The 25,396-nt window shown below is 35.4% G+C and overlaps 1 protein-coding gene across 1 annotated transcript in view; it reads right to left on the reverse strand.

Moving 5' to 3' along the window:
- Positions 1–25,396, reverse strand: part of TTC6 (tetratricopeptide repeat domain 6) — a 63,520-nt gene that overhangs the window by 15,522 nt on the left and 22,602 nt on the right. The window contains exons 7-21 of the mRNA XM_049826003.1: positions 22,354–22,513; positions 20,635–20,748; positions 19,622–19,684; positions 17,333–17,760; positions 15,150–15,636; positions 13,380–13,509; positions 11,754–11,929; positions 11,182–11,318; positions 8,877–9,046; positions 7,705–7,825; positions 6,247–6,397; positions 4,752–4,834; positions 3,580–3,661; positions 2,544–2,687; positions 390–524 (exon numbers count right to left, since the gene is read on the reverse strand). Of these exons, the coding sequence (XP_049681960.1) occupies positions 390–524; positions 2,544–2,687; positions 3,580–3,661; positions 4,752–4,834; positions 6,247–6,397; positions 7,705–7,825; positions 8,877–9,046; positions 11,182–11,318; positions 11,754–11,929; positions 13,380–13,509; positions 15,150–15,636; positions 17,333–17,760; positions 19,622–19,684; positions 20,635–20,748; positions 22,354–22,513 (2,581 nt within the window). The remainder of the gene's footprint in view (positions 1–389; positions 525–2,543; positions 2,688–3,579; positions 3,662–4,751; positions 4,835–6,246; positions 6,398–7,704; positions 7,826–8,876; positions 9,047–11,181; positions 11,319–11,753; positions 11,930–13,379; positions 13,510–15,149; positions 15,637–17,332; positions 17,761–19,621; positions 19,685–20,634; positions 20,749–22,353; positions 22,514–25,396) is intronic.

Here is a 25,396-nt window from a genome sequence, read left to right on the forward strand (position 1 = left end):
ACAAATTACAAACAACTCCATAATACAATAAACTAGGAATTCCTTTGTCCAAGTTAACTACCAATTCACTAAGCCACCAATACTCCTACATGAGTGTTGTTTGTCTGTAAGATCTGTGAAGACATTGATAAACACAAAAGAAATTCATGTTCTTTATTCCATCAGAATGGCAATTAATGACATACATTAAAAAAAATCATAACATTAGTGCTGGAAAAATGACTCACAAGCTTGCAAGACAGTCTAATGTACATCATGAATTCAAAAGAAAATTGCTAAAGGCAGTGGAGGCTGTTTAAAAATATTGAAATAATTCGCTCAGTTATCATGGTGGTTGTTTACAAGCAGTGGAGTCAAAGTCTAATGTATTCTATATAATTAACACCAACCCGTAATAAACTTTTTTGCTCCATGTAACACAGGCCTGTGAGATAATACATTTCTGCAGTCTCAAATGTATTAGGCAGGATTTTTGCTGAGGTCATCAGGAGCTTCATAGCTTTTTTAAAACTCCTCACAGCATCCTGCAATACAGAGAACATTATTAGTTGTAAAGCACTTAACTGAAAATCTGCAAGATTTTTTAGACATTTTAAATTATTTTAAAATTTTTTTTTTTAGTCTTTGGAACATTATGGTAAAAATGACTAGTCTAGTGTTCTTTGATGTTGCTAGAGTTGGACACACTCTTGATCTCTGAATGGTTCATATTAATAACTGATTAGAAAAACAGAAATATTGCTGAGTTTTATTTATATATGACAAAGTAGCTAATGTACATGATCTAGAAATAACATCCAGTTCATGTATACCATTATTTAGGTACATATTTAATTATCATTATTTATTAATTTTACTTATATTTATTTCCTCGGGAAGAAGAGGTATACCTTTTGATGGAGTCTGACAATAATGAAGTACTTGTTACAGGTTTCTTTATGTAAATAATGACAAACTATTTATTCCATAGGCAACACACTAAATTTAATAACCATTAAGAAGTATATCAAAAGGATCAATCCTGTATAGGTATTGAAGGAACTTAAGTGAATAGCCTTTCAGAATTTTACCATGTCTCATAGATCTGGGCAGTAATTTATGCATATTTAATAATGTTTTGGTTTAAAGGAAAGTGTAAGGAGAACAATCAAAAAAATTAAGAACAGTTCAAGATAAGCCATTCCTTAGCCTTTGAGGATTATGAAGGGACCACAGTTGAAAGTTTCAATATCAAGAAGAGTAAAAGAACTACAGCATTTTGTTTCCTAAGCGAGTCTTTCGAGCTGAAGAGGTATTTGTTTAGAAAAATCAGTTTGAAATACCAGTGCCCATAGGGCTGTCTGCAAATACTACACCTGCCTCCCTAAGTTGTCAGGGTAGTAAAAGTTTTAAACGAAACAGGTCTGCATTCACTGCTATTTAAAAATCTTTTTTTTCTCTATACCTACATCCAAAAATACTCATATTTTAAAAAGAAAAGGAACTGCAGATACTTGAACTCACTCACATATAATTCTAAAGGCACAGCAGGGCACTATAGCCTGAAGTCTGATCATTTTCCTATATTGAGAGTATTGTGTTATTCCTCTCCAGAAGAGGTGGCAATGCAAGTCCTCACCTCTGGGTGAAGCACTCTGAGAAATCAGGGAATGACTCTAACACACATCCTCTTAACCATGACAACTGAAATGGGTTGTATTGGAGCGTACTAATGATCACTGTCTTTGACTTAGCATTCTTTCAATAACAGCAAAACTAGTAATGTCCCATTATGGTTTCAGACAAATAAAACACCCACACCTAATGACAATAGCTGAATGGATCAAGAGGTTTTATCTGGTACAAGCCCAGGGAGCAGGAGCATAATTTTTGCAAAGTGAATGCCTTTTCATTTAAAAAGAATCTGCAAACATGAGGCTAAGAGGAAACAGAAAGACTATGACTTTCAAACACAGAAATCAATAGATAGGACAGGACAATAGATAAACAGGACTCTGGACATTTTGCATAAACAAATAGGACTGTACAAAAAGAAACAGCTAATCCATACTCCCCATTTGAACAATTCTGCAGGCCTCAAATATTGGCTAACTGCAGGACTCAGAGTAGCGACAATATTGGTTAAACCCTACAACATATGAATATTCACAAAGTTCAGAAAACACCTGTAACTATACATTATACATTCAGTTCACATACCTGAATTAAACTTTTGTACTGCATTTTATTAGACAAAAAATGCTAGACATATTTCTGTATTATTTTATTTCAAAAGAAGCAAAATCATTACATATAATGGACCTCAATCTACATAATTGTATATTTTAATTGATCACCTTAAATGTTTAAAACTAAAATTGTCTAATTTATGCTGAACTATTAGTGCTGTTGTTGAAAATTCTTACTCAGGTCTTCTTATAGTTTAAACAATGAGGTACTCTGAAGGTTTATTTATCTATTAGCACATTTCAGAAAATCTTAAAAGAATACAGAAAGAAAAACATTGTCTTGCTTGGCATATATATAATGTAAACTTTTCTAACCTTAGTTTTCTTGGCTTTCATTTGTATTTTTCCTAAAATAATAAACATCGAAGGCTCAGGCTGAGTTGCAGCAGCTTCACGTAAGCACTCTATGGCCTTATTGTGATTTTGACAAAATGACTGAATGAGTGCTTGCTGAACAGGCTGAGACATAAAGGATTCTGGAAGAAAACCACCATGAAAAACAATAATCTCTTTTACTTCAACCTATATGTTTTCCAGTATAAAATACCTTTAAATTATATGCAAACTTTAAAATACTATTAAAATATTTGGAGTATCAAAGATTGTTTTAACTTCCATAAAAATACAAATGTAAACAAAATTCCTACAAAAGTCTGAAGTTTATCAACGTTTATCAAGTTTATCAATGAGTGTAATTTGATTGCTAAACATCTGCAAATATTTACCTCCCTTTCCCCACATCTAAGAAGGCTTTGCTCTGTGGAAGTATCACCATGTGCCTGCTTTGTTTTTATATTCTTGTGTGCCCTATGTATCCACTCTTGGTCACTACCAGAGACAGGAAATCAATCTTATACAGTATGGCTATTTATATAGATCACCAAGAGCTTCGGGATGCACTGAACACTGCCATTTTATGCCCAGCACATAACAAGAAACTACTATACTGCAACTTTTTTACTGTTCAAACACATTGGGAGGGTTCAGTTCCAAAGCTATTTGATATTTTGTTAGGAAAGATTGTACATAAGAACAGAACAGAATCCTTACTCAATATTCCTTTAAAGCAGAAATTACCAATATTGAAAGGTAGAAATAAAAAACAAGAACTCAAAAGATAAAGGAAATTCTGAAATCACAGGTGATAATACAGGCAATCATGTACACCATTATTACCTTTAAAGGCTTCAGACATGCAAACAAAATACTCTAGATAATAAGTTCCTATATTTTAGCTGATTCATAGTAACTAACCTATTTGCATGCTTGAACTTAATTTTTTTGAACAATTCCTTGGTTACAGACTGTTGCCATGGTTCACAACTACCTAAGAAAATTGATGGAAATTGACATTACCTTCATCCATTTCTGCAAGTTGGTGAACACATAAACTTGCCAGCTCATCTTTCTTCAACTCCATTAAATACTGTCCCCTGTAATGAAATATTTGTTGGATGTAATTAGTAAAACTATTTCCAGGCATTTCTTTCAAAGCGCAAATACTACTGAAATATGTTTTCACTAGTATAAAAAGAGAAAAAGGAAAAATAATGCCTTCCAATAAAAACATCCAAAGTTTTTCCCTTTTGTTAATCAGAAATATCTGAAAAATTTTTAATTTTTTCTCTCACATCACAGTACCAAGAAATTATATGCTTACCTCTCTTCAGACTATAGGAGTTAAAAAATACATTTTCTTTGGATTTCACAGATAGTAATCCTTACAATCTCAAGAACTCCAACAATAATCTTAATAATATTGTTTGTAAAATCCACCACAGACTGACAGCTGATAGATACATTCTGTTTTCAAGGACAATTTTTTGCCTCTTCAGATATCGGCATCATTATAAGAGGTTATGCTAGCCAAACCACACTGAGAGACAAGCTGAGCAAACCCACTCTTAAAACTCAGACAATACAGTATTATTGACTGGAACATAGTAAATAATTCTCCTAATACACCTGAGGAATAATATCCTAGCATTAGTTCTTACAGCTTTTCAGGGGGCGAAACAGGTTTATCTAGTAATTTATTTTTTAGTCTTGGTAAAGGTCACTACTTCTCACTGGGCTGAAGATGGGGAAGAAGAATAGTTCGAACCTAAATTGGCCTGGACTTAATCCTCCACATTCTTTTCATTATGTGGATTCTGCAGACAAATCAGTGAAGGACCCATCCACTTGGGGAAAACATTTAAAATTATTAAATTTTTAAAGGTTCAGACTTGCTTTTTTTGTCACGGCACCTATTTACTTCTTTTTCCCCAGAAACTACATGTACCTCAAAAAGCGGAATCCTGTATATGAAACAAGGTTCCTCCCTCCAAGGTAACGATTACGATAGTTGGGTGACACTATGCAGATTAAGTTCTTCAGGTCTGGAAATGCTATGAAAATACTTCATTTTTTTAAACCCATTCAGAGCAGGTTTCAAAGAATACAAGGGTATCTCCCAAGAGCATTCCAAATGGAATTTTTTTTAGAAGTGAGGTATCCGTGCAGTTCTCAGCTAAGTCCTACCTTAATATGCAAAGTTGTGATTTATTTGGATAAAGATGAATGGCTCGGTTTATATCCTTCACAGCATTTGGTAAATTATGAATCTGCAATTTATAAAGAACAAACAGCAATTCAATTGCTAATATGAACACAATTCAGAAACACAATTACTATTTCTATAAATGTAGTTCTGCAGGATGCAATGCCCACATAGTAACAACTCACAAGGCACATATGCCCTCTATAAAGGAGCTCAACATGTTTTTAATAAAGGTCTGAAACAGTTACGCTACATGTTTCCATACTTTCTCACAGGGTAAATCCAAACTCCAGACAGTTTCTTTACTTTTCCAAAATCCAAAGAAGAGTCTGGACTATTGGGAAGGAGACTAGGTCATGAGATCCACATGCACATATGTCCTGATAAATCTTCATTGCTGTAATGAATTTGCATTTATTTTTCAAGTGTCTGTGCATGTGGTCCCATTCAGCAGATGCTGAGGAGAAAGGAGATCATTACGGTGAAGATCCCAAGGACTGATTCATCCACCTTGGATAGCTGCTAACTCAAACTCTCATTAAAGAACAGCATTGATGGAATGCATGTACTGAGCTTTATTTTACTGCTTTACATTGAAATTTAAAAAGAAAAAAAAAAAAGCCAAAAAAAAACCCCACCAAAAAACACACCAAAAAAAAAACCTACAAAAGCAACCTGAGCATTAGTGGATGACCTCCAATATAAACTATCAGGCACAAGTTCTTAAAAGACAATATTAAAAAAAAAGAATATCATTAAACCACTTAGACTCTGAGTTAAAAGCCGTTTCCTTTAGTTGTGGAAGAAAAAGAACAGTGTGAGCAATTTCTCAAAACATTTTGAAAACAAACTAAGCACTGTGAGACACAACAGTTGTTTGAATTCTGCCAATGAAATCTACACAACTTGGGTCACATTGAATACTCCATTGCTTGTACTCCTGAGAGGGTCTCAAAAACCCAACTGCTAGCAGAAATTATTCTCAAATCCCATGCAGAAGTAGAATACACTCTGTATCCCAGTAAATTAAAACACTGAAGATGTTTTCACTCCCATTTATGGGGAAGAAAATTTGAGTTTCCTGAAAAATAAGTATTGTCAAGAAAATTCTGTTTAGAAAACACTGTATTTCAAAATGTGGGGTTTTATATTTTAAAAATACATATTTTCAAAAAAAATAGTTTTGAAATTTATTTTTTAAAAATTTATTAAGGCTCAGATTAGATGTACACTGATGTAGAAAAGATAAAATGACACTTGAAATATTTTGTGTCATTGCATTACATGGCAACAATATTCTACAATTGCAATGCATGTAATTCCATTATGTTGACAAGGACTACTTGAAACATATAGCTATAAGCAGGTTCTAACACCTGTATAACACCAAGGCATAAGTATTAAAATCCCCACAACAACAATAAATATAAATAAAGCTATATTAAGTGGCAAACAAAAGCAAAAGGAATTTACTACCTTATGATATGCTTGCGCTCTGCATACATAGGCTCGAACATTAAGAGGATCAATTTCAATGGCATTAGTAAACTGTCGAATAGCTTCATAGCATTGATCAAGATGCAACAGCAGTATCAAACCAATATTTAGGTAAGCAAAGATCACAGACCTAAAAACAGAAATTTTTTTCCTTTTGTTATTGCACAAAATATGTCATTGTATTAACCACAGCTTACACCAGCTTCATCTACTTTTATGACATTTACCACACATCTATTTTGTGATCACACTGAGCTAAAGAAGTGCAATTGCCAGCAGAGGAGATAGCTCATTAAAAAACCCCACCATTTCAGTAGCTTGAAAGCTAGAAAGCTTGAAAGCTTCAGTAGAGGCTCCCTGATCACCAAAAACAGCATTCCAAATATGAATTGTGAAGAAATGATGACAAGTCTCTGTCGTAGAAGCTGGACTAGAAATAGAGCTAGCTGGTAATTTTGTATGTACTGAATAGACCGAGAAATACTGAATTCTTCAACACTAAAAACACATTGTAGTTTTAAAAGACTGACAAAGCTTACACATTTGCCATCTAGCCTGTCCCTTATTTTCTATCATTTCACTTGGCTAGCTGCTAGGGAGACCTGGGGTTTCCAAGATCTGCAATATCTTGTGCAGCTCACTCTTGCAGACTGTTTTTAGGCAAAGTTCAAGACTTCCTATAGCAGAACCAAGACAAAGGAAGAGCTGAGGAGTCTTTAGGCCTGCCACAGATTAGAATGGAAGCCTTTGCTCAAGACAGGACTGTTGAGGTTGCCCAAGACTGAACAAGAACTCAGTACCTTTAGAGTAAGGCAATTAATGCAGCTAACTGGTATGGGAGGCTTGTTGCATATTGTAATGCCATTTGCATGGCAGGGCTGCTACAGATATAATCTGTTTCTGAAGTATTTTTAAGTGGTAGGAAGAAATGCAATTCAGACAAACCACATCACCTTCAGTCATCAACTATCAAGGACCACAAACAGCATTTTTAAAAAATTTAGTTCAGGGACTTCTAAAGAAAACATTGTGGCATTTTCTTTTGGGAAAAAAAAGTAGTTTGACTTTTTACCTGCATTGTGGACACATTCCCTCCTAAAAGACTAACGAAATTATTATTGGCATGAGCAGTCAACTTTACCTAGGACTTCAGTTTCATCTTTTGTCTGCCAGACCTGAATAATTTATTTGGCAAGTTGCCATGTAAGGCAAAATAAAATTTAATTTTTAAATACATTAATAATTATTTTTATTATACTTGGACTATAGTAAATGAGGCAAAAGTTACTAAAAGAAGACATTATGGTTTTGTGTGGTTTAATTCCAGTCTCTTTGTTGAATAATGGTTCTGATTCTACTTTCCTTTATTAGTACTTTTATGCCCCCCAGATAATCAGAATACAAACAACATATATTAAAATTCTCAAGTCCAATCACCTGTCCAAAGCTAGGACACTTTCAAAGTCACAGATTGCCAGGGACCATTGACACTGTTCTGAGTAAACAATCCCACGATGAAGAAAAGAACAGAAGTTTTCCTGAGTGTCATTGATGAGCACTGTGGGAGAGGGAGAATAAAAATCAGCTGTTCAGATATTCACATATATTTCAGTTACTCCATGCAACTTATTTGCACATTACTTCTTACTCTAGTTTTCTTAGAGTTTTATAAAATATCATAGATAAACCATAACAAAACATATTAGATCACAACAGAAACTGTTCATTGTGGCACGAAATACCTTCAAGACATATTTGTAATTCTCAGTTACACCCACTTGAATTGTTAAAAGTGAAGCAGAAAAGCTTAGGAAGCAGAGGCAAAATAACTGAAGAAAAACAAGCAGCAAGAGTCGATGTCTGTATTGGGTCTGGCTGAGATAGAGTTAATTGTCCCCACAGCAGCCCTCACAGTGCTGTGCTCTGCATCGGTAGCTAGAAAGATGTCAAGAACACACCAGTGTTTTGGCTACTGCTCAGCAGCGCTGGCACAGCGTCAAGGCTGTCTCTCCAACATTTTCGCCCCCCTCAATGGCAGGCTAGGGCTGGGCAAGATCTTGGGAGGGGACATAACCAGGACAGCTGACCTAAACTAACCAAACAGATATTCTATACCATATGATGTCAGCTCAGATATAAAAGCTAAGAAAAGGGAGACGGAAAGGGGGCATTTTTGTTTTTTCCGGGGCAACCACTACACGTACTGGAGCCCTGCTTCCCAGGAAGCAGCCAGACATCGCCTGCTGATGAGAAGTAGAGAATAACATCATTTGTTTTTCTTTGCTTTCACTTTATTAAACTGTCCTTATCTTGACCCACAAGCTCTTTGTTATATTTTCTCTCCCCTGTCCAGCTGAGGAGGGGGAGTGATGGAGCAGCTTTGGTGGGCACCTGGCACCCAGCCAGGGTCAACCTACCACAATGTCTAAGAGCAAACTTAATAGAAATGACCAAGAGCAAGTTATTACCAAACACTGAATGACAACCATACATTTCAATGTTTGCAACATGAAATACCTGTGTCACATTGCAGTACAGTAAGTACTAGTGAATTGTCATTCTTCTTTTTAATGATAAACAAGCACACCATTAAAAGAAACAAACAATACCAGAAACACTGAAGTCCTGCACAGCTTTTTTTGGATCAATTTGTCGTAGTATGCAACCTCTATAGTAGAATGCTAACCAACAAGAAGGGTCTAGATGAACTGCTGCTGCTAAGTCCTGTATTGCATTTCTGTACTGTTGCTGCTTAGCATATGCTCTTCCTCGATAAAGCCTAATAAGGAAGAAAGTTTCTCTTTAAATATAATTTCCCTTAGAAAATTATACCTACAGAATGAAGTCACAATGTGAAGTCATAGACTATTATTTGTAATATTAACAGGTTGAGTCAACTTAATATCAAGAGTTCTTCCACTGTTTTTGTCATGCTACCTTCAAGTAATTATTCAGGAAATAACTGTAGAAATATAGAATAAAAATTCAATTTTATTTCTGAATTTAATAAAGCAAGTCTGAAGTAACAAAGCCTGGTAATCTATACTGTATAGGCAGATCACTGCAGTTGCATAATCCAAGTTCAATATAATAGAACCCTGTATCAGCTTTGGACATCACAGAGTTGAATGGAACTCTCCAAGTTCCATAGTCTATTCATGCAGCGGTTCCTGTATGGGAAATATCAGATTTTGTTAAATCTGATTTAAAAGAAAAAAAAAAACCTGCCCTCATTACTATTAAAGCTTTGTGAAAACATCCATGCTATTCTTCAATATTTCTTTCAAACAGAGAAGTTTACAAAATCAGATCCTACTATTTTACACTATTCATCCCTCAAATTCAGGAAGCTAGCAATATATTTAAACAAGATAAATCACAAGTACAGGTGAAAAAGTGTGAATAGACAGCAATGGCTGTCAAATTATTTTATCAATGCAAAATGTAATATATAAAACTTATCTTTTTGTATTACTGAAGATAGCTTTCACATATTAACCAGGTCTTATGCCACATCCCACTTCTATGTGGAGTTATAATGCAAAATATATACTAATCCTTTTTCAATCTAACACAGTAAAGTCAGTTCCTCAAGAATTTAAATCACGTGCTTAACACAAACACAAGGTACTTATACTCACTAGGACTATTCACAGAGCCCACACATCAACATGTAAGCCTCAATGAACTAGTGGATTTCAGGAAGCCAAATGCAGCTTTATGTTGCTTCAAGATTTTATTTCAAAGTCAGAGTCTTAAGGAACATCTGTAAATTACTTTAGTAGCACAGGAACCTAACGTCATAAGAAAGCTTTGCATGATGCTGTGGTTCCCTGTGATGAAGGAAATGGGCTGACAGGTAGAAGATACATATAGGGGAATGCTCCCCTAGCCATTTCTATTCAGTTTGGATGGGGATCAGTTCCAGAATAAGACAACAGAACTTAGGTGTCAATTTGTAGATGTCTGCAACATATGTTAGGTGTCTGACTTTCCATTACAGTTGACAGAGATCTAGTCAATGCAATTCAAGGAGAAGAGAGAGAAGAGAGCAGTTCAGTTCATCCAAAAATATACGCTTACTCTCTGTTTAGCTGAACACATCTCCAGGCCTTATAGAAGAGTCTATATTCAGTCTACCTAAAGTCTACTAACTGTATTGATTAGACTCCTTGGTGATAATGGCTGCTTAGACACCTACATCCCATGGATACAGCAAGCTGACACCTAAATTCTGGTATCATAATCTGGTATTGAATATCTGCTTTTATTTTTATTTTACCTCTATTTTCATGAATCCAGAATAGAGTGTAAAAAGAATGTAAATCTTTGCAGGAATGGTATTAAGTAGAAGTCACAATTTCTGGTAGGGAAATCATATAATTATTTCTTTTGGTCTTTGTAAGTCAAACCTCAAAATCATTGTTATAATTCAAAAATAAAGATGCTTCTCATCCATAGTTCAATTTTTTTCACAGAAAACATTAATTCAGCATAATGCTAAAACTAGAAGTGTCAAGGCAACCAATGGAAATTAGGCATAGAACTATGTAATCCTTAAGGACATTCTTCACTTTGAGCATGTATTTAAATCCAGTTCTTCAGAGCAAAGCACACACGCACGTGCTTAAGTCCAACTTACTCTATATTTGCATTACTCCAGTGAGATCTAAGCACATGGTTCTGTGCCTAGTTAAATTAAGGTCTAGGGACTAATCCAAAGTCATTAAAAGCAATACAAAGATTCCCCAATGAATATCATGGCCTAGATGTCTTATTCTATTTCTATTAGACACCTCTTCAGAAATGCAAGTGCTTTATTATTGTTTAATGCATATTCAGTCTTTTACATAGTTATATTCTTTTAATAATCCACTTAAAATTCAAATACTTTTGTCAAACTATATATTCTACCTTGCCTGAGCATTGCTGGGGTCTTCCTTGATCACAGCTGTAAAATCCTGAATAGCTGTAGGCAAAACTGAACGGTGAAAGAAATGTATTCCATGTTTCATAAGTGCATCTGTTCTTTTAGGGTTACACTGAAAACACTATAATGAAAAATTATAATGAAAAATAGTACATTATGTTACTCCTCCTCCTTCTTATTTCTAATGACTAGAGGTCTTAACCAAGCATAAAAATAATATTTTATTTTATTCTCAGATTTTCTTTTTTTATGCCTTTGTCCTTTAATGTCTATTGACATTTCCATTAACTGGAAATAAATTGAAATAAAAAAGTAGTGATGCAAGCCTATTAATGGCTGATAATTTGTAGACATTCAGTAATATATTGAATTAGCTGGCAGGAGTAACAGAAATTACTTATTTATTTCCATAGCACTGATTTTTTTTAAACATCATTTATTTGAAAGGATATCTGTTCTTCAAGCTACTTACCAGATATATCCAAATACAGTTTACTTTTACTAAGGCTACACAAAGTTACTACATTATTGTAACAATTCAAAAAAGTGAACTTACTTTGGCATAATCATCCATGGCCAATAACAATTGATTTTCCTCAAAATACAACTCAGCTCTCCTAAAATAAATGTCATCATCTGTAGGGCTGCATTGTATTGCAGAGCTATAACTGATGATTGCCAGTGTATTATCACCTTGTTTCCTGTAAATTTCAGCCATTGACAGGTATGTATCTGAAACAACCACCCAAAATATAAAAGGCACTATTCAGCAGTCCAGAACAATAAGTCATTTCTTCTTTACAGGGTAATTAACACAAGCAGCAGAAATAGAACAGTAGATTATTAAAAAAAAAAGGAAGTCCTGCTTTAATCTGAGCAACAGAACTCAGAAGTTTAGAGCTACAGCTGTGTACTCATTCGTGGAGCCCATGCAGCTGTAAACGGATAGCTCTTGCTAGATTCATGGGTACTAAAAATCTTTGCTCTCTGTAGAGCTCTGTAGAAATGGCCCATCAAGCCATTTAGTGTTGACCACAAACTAATATAGAGATTTAGTTTAAATGGGCCCATGCAATATTTATCCCACTGTATTGGGTCTGGTCAGGCTAGAGTTAACTTTCTTTATAACCACCCATAGGGTGGTGTGTTCCAGATTTCTGACTAAAATAGTGTTGATTACACAACAATGTTTTAGCTCTTGCTGAACAAAGCTTGCACAGTAGCAAGGCTTTCTTTTTCTTTTTCCCCCACTCTGCCCTCTCCCCAGCAAGCAAGCTGGGGGTGGGCAAGAAGATGGGAGGGGACACAGCTGAGGCAGCTGACCTAAGTAGGACAAAGGGATATTCCATTCCATATAACGTCATGCTCAGCATCAGAAAAAAAAAAAAAAAAAAAGGTAGAGGAAGAAGGGGGCGGGAGGAAGGTGTCTTCCAAGTCCATGTCCAATCAAAATTTCCTTTGTTGCAACCTATGACCATTGCCTCCTGTTTTGCTGTGCATCTCTCTGAAGACTCTGACTCTGTCTTCTCTGTTACCACGAATTATGTAGCTGAGAACAGATTTCCCTCTTAGCCTTACCTTCTCCCAGCTAACTAATTCATCTCCCTCAGCCTTTCCTTACAGAACTTAGGCTCCAGACCACTGACCACCTTAATGGATTTCTGATGGACTCTCTCCAGCTTGTCTCTCTCATACCAGGGGTTCCAAAACTGGACGAAGTATTGGAGGTGCAGCATCACAACCTGGGGAGCACTTCCCCTGACCTGCAGGGTCTGCTCTGTCAACCAGGTGGTATCTTCCCCTTTTAAGCTCCTCCTTCCCACTTTAAAGAGTATGGCAGAACTAGGCTGACCTGACGCATAATAGCACACTGTCTCCACTACAGGCTTGTTACCAGCTTTCCCCATTAAATTAATGGATACAATTTCCATCAGTCTTCCTTTTTTCTTTTTTTTTTTTTCATTTTTTAAAAACACACTAAAATTAAGTACTTTTTTTGCCTTAGAAACCTAACTTATGTTCCAAGCCTTTGAAGAATTCATGTCTGCTTTATATAACATGGATAAAACAACTGATAAGGTTAAAGACATACAAAAACATTTGCAGAACTAAGGCCAAAAGCAACTAGTGAAAAAACACTATGAAAAATTAACTGTTAAGTTACACTTCAGTAGTTACTTACCTGCTTTATTTTTGCTCCATTTAGTTATAAAATTCAGGTCATCAAAAGCAGCAGAAATTCTTTCTTGAAAGAGGTAAATCAAATGTCTATGCCAGTAAGCATCAAGCAGCAGTGGTTCTAGGCTAATAGCCTATAAACAAAATAAGTAAATATTTTTTTTATATTGCAGAAGGAACTTGTCAAACGTGCTAAAAACAGTACATAGGAAATGAGAAAATTTTTGCACTGAAATTGTTATTACTATTTTTTAAGATAATTCCTAGACTGACAAACTTTAATTTAACCTAAAAATCTGAAAAATTTTACTAATGTCACTTGTTTCTTTAAAAGAATCATGTACTTACGCATATGCAGAATCAGAGTCCAAGCTACCAGAATATTCAGCACAAAATATTAATCAGCTGGGATATTACCATATTTGATGATTTCTTTAAAATAGTTATCTGAACTATTTCTAGAAATCAGGATTCTTCTATCTGAACGTGTGGTGGCTTAACCCAAGCCAGCAACTAAGCACCACGCAGCTGCTCACTCACTCCCCCCCACCCAGTGGGATGGGGGAAAGAATCAGAAGGAAAAAAGGTAAAACTCATGGGTTAAGATAAGAACAGTTTGATAGGACTGAAAGGAAGAAAATAATAATGATAGTAATAACAATAATAAAATGACAATAATAATAATAAAACGATTGGAATATACAAAACAAGCGATGCACAATGCAATTGTTCACCACTCGCCGACCGATGCCCAGTTAGTTCCCAAGCAGTAATAACTCCCACAGAGTAATATCAACATGAAAGATCTGGTTAAATCTTGCATTATCAAGCACTCCAGTACAAGGATTCTGAACCGCAAAGCAGCGGCTGAGGACTGCCTCTCCAAACACCAAATGCTATGTTAAAAGCCGAGATGTTGGTTAAGGAAAGAAGCACATCTTTTGCTCTACAACATTATATATAGGATGAAGTACTTTGGGGTCCCAATCTGCTTATGACTAGCTGTGTGTAATCAAGATGTTAAATGACAATGAAAATACTATACCGAAAGTACAACACATGACTTCTCTACCCAGGTTTCACAAACATCCAGAACTATACCTTTGCTTAAAGAATGCCTTTGAAAGCTTTTACAGCTTCCAAGTCTAAATTATAGACTTTAAAAATCTTCTTATTTCTGTTTTTTTCAGTAACATTTTTATTGTTTGGTTGTTTCTTTCTAGTTGTGCAGGGTCTTGGGTGGAAGTAATGGCAGGTTTGTAGCACTATAAAGGCAACTTAAAAGTGTTGAAAAAATAAGCATACATAGAAAAACACTAGTAGTATTGTATAAAATCTTGTCAAATGATAGTTTAAACAGGAAATACATGACATTCAAATTTATTTGCTTACTATGCTTTTGCAGATATTAAAAAAATACTTGTCAGCTTTGCCAGCAACAAAACTTGAAGCAAAAGAATTTCTGTCCTTTTTGTCTATCCTACTTACAAGTCTATTTAGGAGTGTTGTATCCTGAGCAAGGGTCTCCAAAGAAACATTATGGTGACTGGAGAATACCAGGGTAAATTAACACAGTTTATTAAGAGCATTCATTCTTGTGGGACTAAATTTGGATCATGCTATCACACAGAGCTAAAAGGTGGCAGCATTCAGCTAGTTATCAGCTCTCCTGCTTCTAGTTCTTCACCTGTTGAAGGCCTCAGAAACTCAATTTTAAAAAAAAAATTAAAAAAAAAAATTGCTTGATAGAAGTAAAACTTGGCATTAAACTTACTTTTTCCAAGTCATCCATAGCTGACTTTAACTTGCCTAACTTTCTTTGTATTGCTCCACGCCTGCAGTAGTGAAAAGCTGAAGGATGCTCTTCCTTTTCTATTAGCTCAGTCAGTCTTCTTACTTCTTTTTCTAAATCTTCAATACTAACTGTTGCTCCTTCAAGAAGAACAGGCTGTATTGAGTCAACTAGTTCTATTTGTACATTTGCTTCTTGAGAGTCCGCCATCTCAGTTCCTTTTAGTAATTCAGTATCCTTCTCCTCGGAAGCAGTCCCACTAGGAGGGAAAGTTTCATCAAACCAGCAGTTCCATATTCCACTGACCCACATGCGAGCAGAAGTTTCTTCTGGAATTCCACCCCTCACTTTTGCAAACTTTTCAAAATCTAACAAACAAGGGATGCTGGGGCTCTGATATTGTTTGATTGCTGAAGACACCTTGGTACTGAATTTATCACAAATAGAAAGCCTTCCCAGAGACACAGACCTAAGGAAAAATATATTAACAATTAACTACAGTTTCCCAGATATACTAACAATATCAAATTGTAATCTGCCAGTCAACAACTACTCAAAAACCTGTTATTAGCTCTCTTGTTAATGATAATATTTTAACTTATCAGCCATTTATCAAAAACCATTTCTGAAGCCGCAGGTAAGCAGAATTGTTCTGAATCATTCATGTCCCCAGAATGTTCAGCACTTATTTGCAGTTGCATGCTTATTTCCTCCAAAAGCTTCTAATTTAGGTTTATGAGGACAATACTAAACCTAAGAAAGGATAATATTTCATAGTGGGCAGTTATCAGCCTGGCTAAATGATGATAAATCCTAGATGGATGAATATATCAATGATAGATGCCAATGATATTAGGAAGAGGCCATGACAATATAAGCAGAAGCACCACCCAGAGGTGAAAGCAAGCACTTGAGTTTACAAGGACATTTCCAAAATTATAATCTGGGAAAATTCGTAGCTTCCAAGATGAGAACCTTCACAAATGTTCAGTATCAACATCTGCTCTGAGACATCAAAGTGAAAGAAACTGAAGACTTTAACAGAAACACTAAATCTTTATCACAAACAATACTAGCCTTGCTAACACAGAGAGAATACCAGAAGGGAATACAGAGAAAATATTTTATACATATATATATATTTATAATACTGTGTACCTAATATTTATAATATTTTGTACATAAGGATCCTACTAGAGAAAAAAGGAAATTAAATAAAAAATGTAGCAGGCCCATGCATGAGAGACATGCAAAATAGTACAAAGATGAAATCTCCTTGGTTTAGCAAAACTGATATCAAAGCCTTAGACAGCAAAGAACATACAGTACCCCAGTCTAAAACAAGACTTTGGAAAGAGGACACCTTCTCCCTTAGTCACAGCTCACTATAAAAGTATTTCACACCATTTAAGTATCTTTGATTTTCTTAAGAATAAACCTACTGAAAGGTGCCTAAAAGCTGAAAAAAAAAGCAGCTGAAAGGAAAGCTGGCCTGAAGGACCAGGCCTGAGCATCAGTGTAAGTACAATGTGGACACATATGACTGTACACAAAAATAGACAACATTTGGGGTTTTTTTGCAGGTCACACTTCAAGCATAAGTATTTAAGAAATATCAAAAATCTAGCAAGAACATTAATTTCTTTTCTTTTTTTTTTAAATATTTGACTATTTTCTAAGGTATCCCATATCTGAAGTATGTAAATAGTAAACATTCACTAGGAAAATATTTAGAGTGATACAGGAAAACAAAAGGTAAAAAGCAAACTACTTGTTTGATGTAATCTACAAATTTCACGGTACAAAGGAGGTTAGTCGAGCCTAGCATTTTGGTTTCCTAAGAACTTAGAATTTTCCACTTGTCTTTCAGAAGCTTGACAATTTAATCATGCATTTATACTTAGATAAAACTTTTTCTGTTGTTGCATGAAGCAACACCATTTCCATTTAAAGTATAATACATACTAAATGTTCTAAAGATACCTGAGCAGTAAGTATTTTTCTTTGCATTAAAAAAAAGTATATTATTCCTAAATAACTAAACTATTATTACTTAATTTCAGAGCAATATTTAATATTAAAAAAAGATAAAACCTGTAATTAGATAATACGGTTACAAATTAAAATACATTCTTTAAAAAGGCAATACACTAATTAAAGAAAACCTTTTAAGAATCTTTGGGGGTTGACTTAATTTGTTAATCACAGCTTCTAATTTTCTAGGGTTGATTATTTTCTTTGATTTCTTTGTTTTCTTTCTTCTTGGGAAAACAGTGTATTTAATCCCAGCCTTTTGAGATCGCTCCACAAGAACAACGTCATTCTCATTATCCTCTTGTCCAGTCAAAGCAGGCGTTTTTTCTACTGGTATGTCTGTCTGCATTGACTGAGGATTGTCACAGATTTCATTCAATAGATGCTTGGTAGGGGAGCTTTTCCCGATCTCTGTCTCAACCTCTGACTCAGCTATCCGTTGCTTCATAACTTTCAACTCTTTCATGCTGGTTTTGAAATTAGCTGATATATTTAATGTAGTTTCATCTTTGAAAGCAGTCATCTCCAGAGCTGAGACTGATCTTTTAATCAAACTTATCTGTTAAAAAAGGAAACAATTTATTTAGATGTTCATTTGAAATAAGATTTATATATCACATTTCCTTAGTTGTAACGGACTGGATTTTATTCTGTATAAAATTGTAAAGAAAAAAAAGAGCTACATGGGGACTACACTGCTGAAAAAAATTATAGTATTTAATGGGAAAAAAAGATCTGCATATCTCAGGATATGTGTCAAAGCAAAGAGATCTGAAATATTAATCCAAAGTTATTTGAAGCTCATGAAGGGCTAAAATCAATCTTCTCTAAAAATTATCACAAGAAATTTGAATTAAATACCCCTAGTCCTTGTAGGAAAGTTAAATTTTAAAATCAAAAACGTATGTCACTGGTGGTGACATTTACAAAAAGATGAACTGAGATATATTCATGAACTCAGAAGAAAAGACAGGAGGACTCAGTACAACTGTATTACATGGAAACACAGTTAATATCTGAATGGAATTATGCACCCTCATACCTTGTGCCTCCATCCCTGAATTGCCTGATGAAATCAAAACCAAAAGAATAACTATTATCCTCTGGTGTTTAATTGTTATTAAATACTAAGCAAATACTATCTGCAATAACAAATGTATTACTTCTCAGACTTTCTGTTAATTTCAGTTCACTAACTTGCACTATAATACTAGGCATAACACCTCTTTGTCAAAGAAAATAAAATGCAATTTCATGTCCACTGCCTGAAATTTACAGAGAGAAACACTTGTTAGTAATAATTAAAATAAATGAAAAAATAAATGAAGCATTTTAAAGTGTTGAATAATTTTTAATTAGACTCTAAGAAGCACTTTTTCAATGCTTGGTTACAGACATCTGCTAAGAATTATTTAATTTGTATATTCATTAGAAAGACACTGCATCAGCCTTGTGGTAATGCATTATACCCTGTGGAGTTTTGAAAAGATAAAAAAAAAATGTCACAAGTGTGCCACTTTTGTTTAGGAAAATTATATTTTTTAAAAAAATCTAAGCTTCATACTGATTTATTTAAAAGCTAACTCAATGTAAAGCTATCATTTATCACTACATGTATCCATCATTAGCTGTCATCACCAAATCAAATAGTTTGATTGCAAATTGCATAAATATTGAATTGTTACTTGATAAATTCTTTTCATGAACTATGCATAGTTTTGTTAAAGGATGGCTAGCTGAATTCAACAAGACTACTTCTATATGAACATGAAACTAGTATTTTAAAAATCAAGCATCAATGCTTAGTTCAAGTTGCAAATCTGGTGTTTAAATCATAGATTTTATTTATCATTGCATACAAAATGCTGCCATGCTTCATGTCCATCTTTAAAACAACATGGTCACAACATTTTAAGCAGGTCTTTATGGACTATACATAAGTTTTAAATAAATACATACTCCTCAAATTCTTACTTGTATAATGCTACCAAGGTCATCTTTGCATAGCTGTAAAATTTACATGGTTTATTGCTTTATGTATTTTGTAACTTCAATAGCCATAAAAGTACATAGCACTTTACAGATTGGAAACTTGACAACATTGATGCCCTGATACATCTGAAATCCAAGGACCTGATACTGCAAATCTTTACTCAGATATGTTGTCCCACTCATTTCAGGTTAGCTAGAGTACAGAGTACTCACACTTATCTCTATCCAAATGCCTGTAAAGTTAACAGGGGTTCTCATTGCAGAGCTACGTTCTCCTATTTAATGTAACCAATCCACCTGAAAAAGACCTCTGAGACTCTCACTTTTGCATTTAGTAGGAAACTATTAAGTTCAATTCAGTACAGTGGAAGAATTTCTTCCACAAAATCCCAGTTCAGGAACAAATACAAGTAAATATAAAATAATACCTCTGAGCTCTCACTGTCAGAAAAGTCAGGCAAGGATTGGCATCTTCTCAGTAAACTTTTTGTCTATAGATAAAACAAAAAGCAAAATAAGTCTGAATTAGTCTGAGCCTAATATGAATAAAGCTTTCAGATACATTCTGCTTTTAAAAGCAGAAACTGACAAAAACAGAGCTAATGTCCAAACAAATCTGTATTTTCACCAAAAAAAAACCAACCCCACCTTTGCCAGAGTGAAGTGAGGACTGCATTTCCCTGGATTTCTGGATATCTTAAGACCATTCCACTGCCAGATGTCCAAAAGTCTGAGACACATTCAACATGCTCATATAAATTAATGCTAAAGAGCAAGCAGTCAGTGGACATAGATGGTCCAGTGCTGTAGATGCTCCAATCTCAGAACACACTGTGAATATGCCATACTGTTGAACACCTTGTGAATTTACTGCCTGTATGGAGATGTCTTTCCAATGAACATTCTTTAACTGGAAAGACCCACACTGCAACTTAGAGCCACACTTCAATCTTTCACTTGCAAATCACCTGCATAGAATTGTTTGCCTATCCTAATATTACTTTCAGAGAAATTCTAGATTAAAAAAAAATCACACACTTGGAAACATCTCTTTACCCCTATTCTGCTTCTTGACTCTTGCAGTTTTTTTAGATGTCTGGGCATAGTGGAACATCCCGTAAGCCGCTTCATTGAGATATGTCATATTACTCAAAACCTGTTATTTATAATCACAGGCCCTCCCCTAAATCATCACCTAGTGCTATAATAATACAAAATAAGAAGCATCTTTAAAATATGCAATGACTCCTTCCAAGCACAGTTTCAAGTTTCAGAAAGTGAGATTTAGCATTTTCTAACTATTAAAAAATGAACAAATACCTAACATAAAATTGTTTCTAGAAGTCAGTTACATAGAATGTTTCGTCTTATGACTAGATCTTCAAACTACAAATTGTTTTGCTAATCTTATTTTTCAGTACTACATTAAAAAAAATTGTACCGTAATACACACCAGCCCATAATCATAGAAATCATGATCATCTTGCTCAGCTTCTAACTCTTCATCATGATCAGTGAAAAAGCCTTCAAATACAACATCCTCAATACCATTGCTCTGAAATATTAATATATTTGCATATTTGAGTAGGTGCAATACTATTCTTTTAGTCAGCTATAGAAAACATAGTAACAGATAAATAAAGCCTATAACATATTTGAGCTAAAGATTAATGATGAGCAAGACCAACATCACAGAAGCCATTTATCCTAGGCTTCTGATGGAACACATTCTTTAATGTGATCAAGAATTACATGGTGCAAAAGAGACAGAGACCTGAGGAAACTGATTATTGCTACCTGATTCTCTAAAGTTTTTATCTTTAGTTTGGTAATTTCTGTCAGGTTGCAGTAGTCCATACAGTACTAACCACAGCTCTCAATTTGGTCATTGTAAAGCTAGGAGATGGGGAACTATGTCAGCTCTATTCCTGCTATCAATTAATCCATGCATAAGCGTGCTTTATCTCTTGCACAGGAGTGTGAACTGGTCATGAAATGCTAGTTTCTCCATAACCTTTGCCATATGAAGGTACAGAATGCTACAAATACAGGCATACAATAGGCATGCTCTTTTACGTGAATGGCTCATCTCTCACAATAATGTAATCACAGTGGAGATTTTACATTCAAAACATTTCAAAACTCAAAAATTTTGGCATTTTCTAAAATGGACTTTGTTAAGTATAAGAAATATTTTATTACATTTTAATAGAAATCACTGCCAGCATAGCATAGCAGAAGAAAAACTATGCAAACGTATCTTTCAACATAAATGTAAAGACATTAAGCAAGATAACATAATAGCACATGGTAATTAAGAATAATTACTACCAGAAACTTTATTATTGCAGAAAATGAAACAATACTAATCAATACATAATAGTACAAATTGTACGATGACTTACATACTGTGATTACAATACACAAACACAAGAGTGCTAATAAGATAGCAGCATAAAATACAACTGTTACAGTTAACAAATATAATGTTAGAAAAAGATGTATATTTCTGCAAAAGATGGGAACACTAAAAATACATTTAAATATTTACCTCATACGTAGGAAATAAAATTTCCTTTAATGAAGAAATTGGAGCAGAGAATTTTGGTGGAGCTGGAGCCCAAAACATTTTTAAAGCTTCTGGATAAATGGAAACCTTCAAAACCAATACAATGCAGTTATCAACTAACATAAACCCAGTTTATAAATGTCTGTACTGAATCTGAACTATTAGGTGATGAAATGCTGCTTTCTGCTAAACATGGTTTTGTCAAAAACAACCCCACCAAATATAATGAAATCCTATGTGGTATAGGGCTCCACAGCCTGAATGAACTACCTGATTTGCTCTTTTAGAGTTTTTGTTTGTTATTAATCAGCACATTAGCATATTCTATTACTTCAGAGAAGGAATTAAGAACTGAGACATGAGATTTCAGAACAAACCTCCCCATTGATGAAAAACTCCATATACATTTTAATATTGCATATTATCAAATGTTAAAAAATCAGCAGAACTTTATTTCCAAGGTGTTCTGTTCTTTTGTTGCATGACAATTAAAAAAAAAAACAAAAAACTTTTTTTTTTCCCCCCAGACTTTGTGTCTTCATTTGTAGGATTGTGCATATACAGCACACATTTATTAAAATTATTTCTTACTTTCTCTCCTAACAGTTGCAGTTGTGGCTTTTTAAGACAATATTCAGCAAATTTTTGGCATCCCGTTAGACTTTTTGATGTATGAGGGGGAAGAAAGTGAATCCCATCTGTCCTATTATTCTGGAATTGCTCTGAAATAGGAACTCCTTCATAACAAACTCTGCAGGAACATAAGGATGAATAAATTACTCTGATTATGTGAGATAATAACAGCACAGTAATAGCTTAGTTGTTAAAGACAAAGAAAATTAGGTAAAGTTTAAATCAAATTAGAAATAAATTATGAATAAAACTTTGTTTTATAAACTAAAGATTGAAATTACATACTATACAATGGAAACCTGGTGCCAAGCTTGTAATTTTTTTAGTCACACACCAAATAATTTTAAGACTTTCATGATCAGGTCCATGGTGTGTATTATAGAAGTCACAAGAAAAATATAACACTAAGCTCTAAATTAGTACAAAATGCATTGCATGCATAACTTCATGCATGGCAAATACACCACACAAGTGCTGTGCTTACACTCAGATATACTTAAATGCCAAAAAGAACTGATTTCACCAGGAATGTCTGGCTGGTTTTGAACAGCACCTTATGTCATTACTTGGGGATTGGATTCGGATTTTTTTTTGTCCTTTTTTAAAATAAATCTACCTATAGCAAACACCTCGCAAAAGGAATATTTCACTTCAGAAAGCTGTAGTTTAAAGTAATTATACATCCCAATTTCCTATCTACCTACAGTTTCAATTTCCAAAAACAGTGAACACTTTTACACAACACAGTAACTCATATATAAATCCTGTAATAACTGTTCTACCTCTATTTCCTTTGTTCCTGCCACCTCTAAAGGGAAATTCAGATTTGAAGGATCTATTACTACTACCAAGCTGGCAAAACTATTTTAGATACTAGTAGCAACAACTATTAACATTATCACTTGAACAGATATTTTACAGGATTTATATATAAAATTATAAATTAATGTTTTTATTTAATGGAGAGAAGGTTAAATTTATATTTTTTGCTATTCTTCTTGTAGCTTGTTTTATAATACAAGAATTAAGTTCTCACTTATATAGTTCTTACTGTACTACCAATTACAAGCACAGAATGCAATAAATGGTGAAATATGTAATGTATATACAAAAGAATGAGAAAAAACACTTAATTTCATATATTCAGGTATCCATATAAGTATGTAAATTAAAATGCACATTACATGGAACACACTTTTCTCAACACATTGGCATATGTCAACACTGACATCTACCGGTGTTAGTCAGGTTTGGGGTAGTTTTTCTGCAAACACTAAATAATGAAGTTTCTCTGTGCATTCATGGAACTAAAGTGTGTAACTTCTGTTACTTGCAATTTCACTGTCAGACGTATATCTGCTATATTGATTCTCATTTATGCTAATTGCAATGTACTTCCATTTTAAGACCTATGTAAATTATCAGAATACTGTATAAACGGGGGGGGGGGGGGGGGGGTGGGGTGTCCTCAACATAACTGAGAACCAGCCATTTGATTTAGCAAACAAAATGCCTTCTGAAGTACATTTGGAGGTTAAACAGGAATCCTTAAAATGTAGCACTAGCCCAGAAGCTGTAGTTCTCACACAGAGAGAAAGATTATAGATCTGGGAGTAGTTCTTGAACTCTTTCTGGAATGTTCCTTTCTTCAAGTGGAAGCTTTGACAAAAAAACCCTATTTCTTAAAGAGAAGAAAAACAGGAAATGAAAACCTAACTTTTGACAAGTGTTTGGCCTTCCTAGTTTTTCTTTACATCTAAGTATTTGGTGGTGAATTGGGCTTCCATGGCAAGGTTTGGTAGTGGGGAGGCTACACAGGTGACTTCTGTGAGAAGCTGCGAGTAGCTTTCCCTATGTCCCATGGAGCCAATGCCAGCCAGCTCCAAGACAGACCCACCACTGGCCAAGGCCGAGCCCATCAGCGACAGTAATAGTGCCTCTGGGATAACATACTTGGGGCAGGGGGGGTCGGGGGAGGGGGGGTGGAAACTGCGCAACTGCAGCCAAAGAGAGAGAGGAGTGGGAATATCTGGGAAAAACAAACCTGCAGACACCAAGGTCAGTGAAGAAGGAGGGGGAGGAGGTGCTCCAGGTGCCGGAGCAGAGATTCTCTTGCAGCCCATGAGGAAGACCCTGGTGAGGCAGGCTGTCCCCCTGCAGCCCAGGGAGGTCCACAGTGGAACAGATATGCACCAGCAGCCCGTGGAGGACCCCAGGCCGGAGCAGGTGGGTGCCCAAAGGAGGCTGTGACCCTGTGGGAAGCCTGCACTGGAGAAGGCTCCTGGCAGGACCCATGGATCTATGGAGAGAGGAGCCCACACTGGAGCAGGTTTGCTGGCAGGACTTGTGACCCCGCAGGTGACCCACACTGGAGCAGTCTGTGCCTGAAGGACTGCAGCCCACGGAAAGGACCCATGCTGGAGCAGTTCATGAAGAACAGCAACCTGTGGGTAGGACCCACATTGAAGAAGTTCATGGAGGACTGTATCCCGTGGGAGGGACTCCACGCTGGAGCAGGGGAAGAGTGTGAGGATTCCTGCCCCTGAGGAGGAAGGAGTGGCAGAGACAATGTCTGATGAACCGACCACAAGCCCCATTCCCTGTCCCCCCTGTGCTGCTGGGGGAAAGGTGGGGGGGGGGGGGGGGGGGGAGTAGAGAATTCAGGAGTGAAGTTAAGCCCAGGAAGCAGAGAGGCGTGAAGGGAAGGTGGTTTTATCACTTGGTTTTATTTCTCATTATCCTACTCTGATTTGACTGGTAATAAATTAAATTAATTTCCCCAAGTCGAGCCTGTTTTGCCTGTGATCTCTCCTTGTCCTTATCTCGACTCACGAGCCTTTCATTCTATTTTCTCTCCCCTGTCCAGCCAAGGAGGGGCAGTGATAGAGAGGCTTTGGTGGGCACCTGGCATCCAGACAGGGTCAACCCACCCCAGGTGGTTCTGACTCTTCAAGGTGGGTGTCTCCACAAAGGAATGTCAAGTGAAGTTATACAAGATACA

The sequence above is a fragment of the Accipiter gentilis genome, chromosome 22 (assembly GCF_929443795.1).
Source record: "Accipiter gentilis chromosome 22, bAccGen1.1, whole genome shotgun sequence".
Classification (NCBI taxonomy): domain Eukaryota; kingdom Metazoa; phylum Chordata; class Aves; order Accipitriformes; family Accipitridae; genus Astur; species Astur gentilis.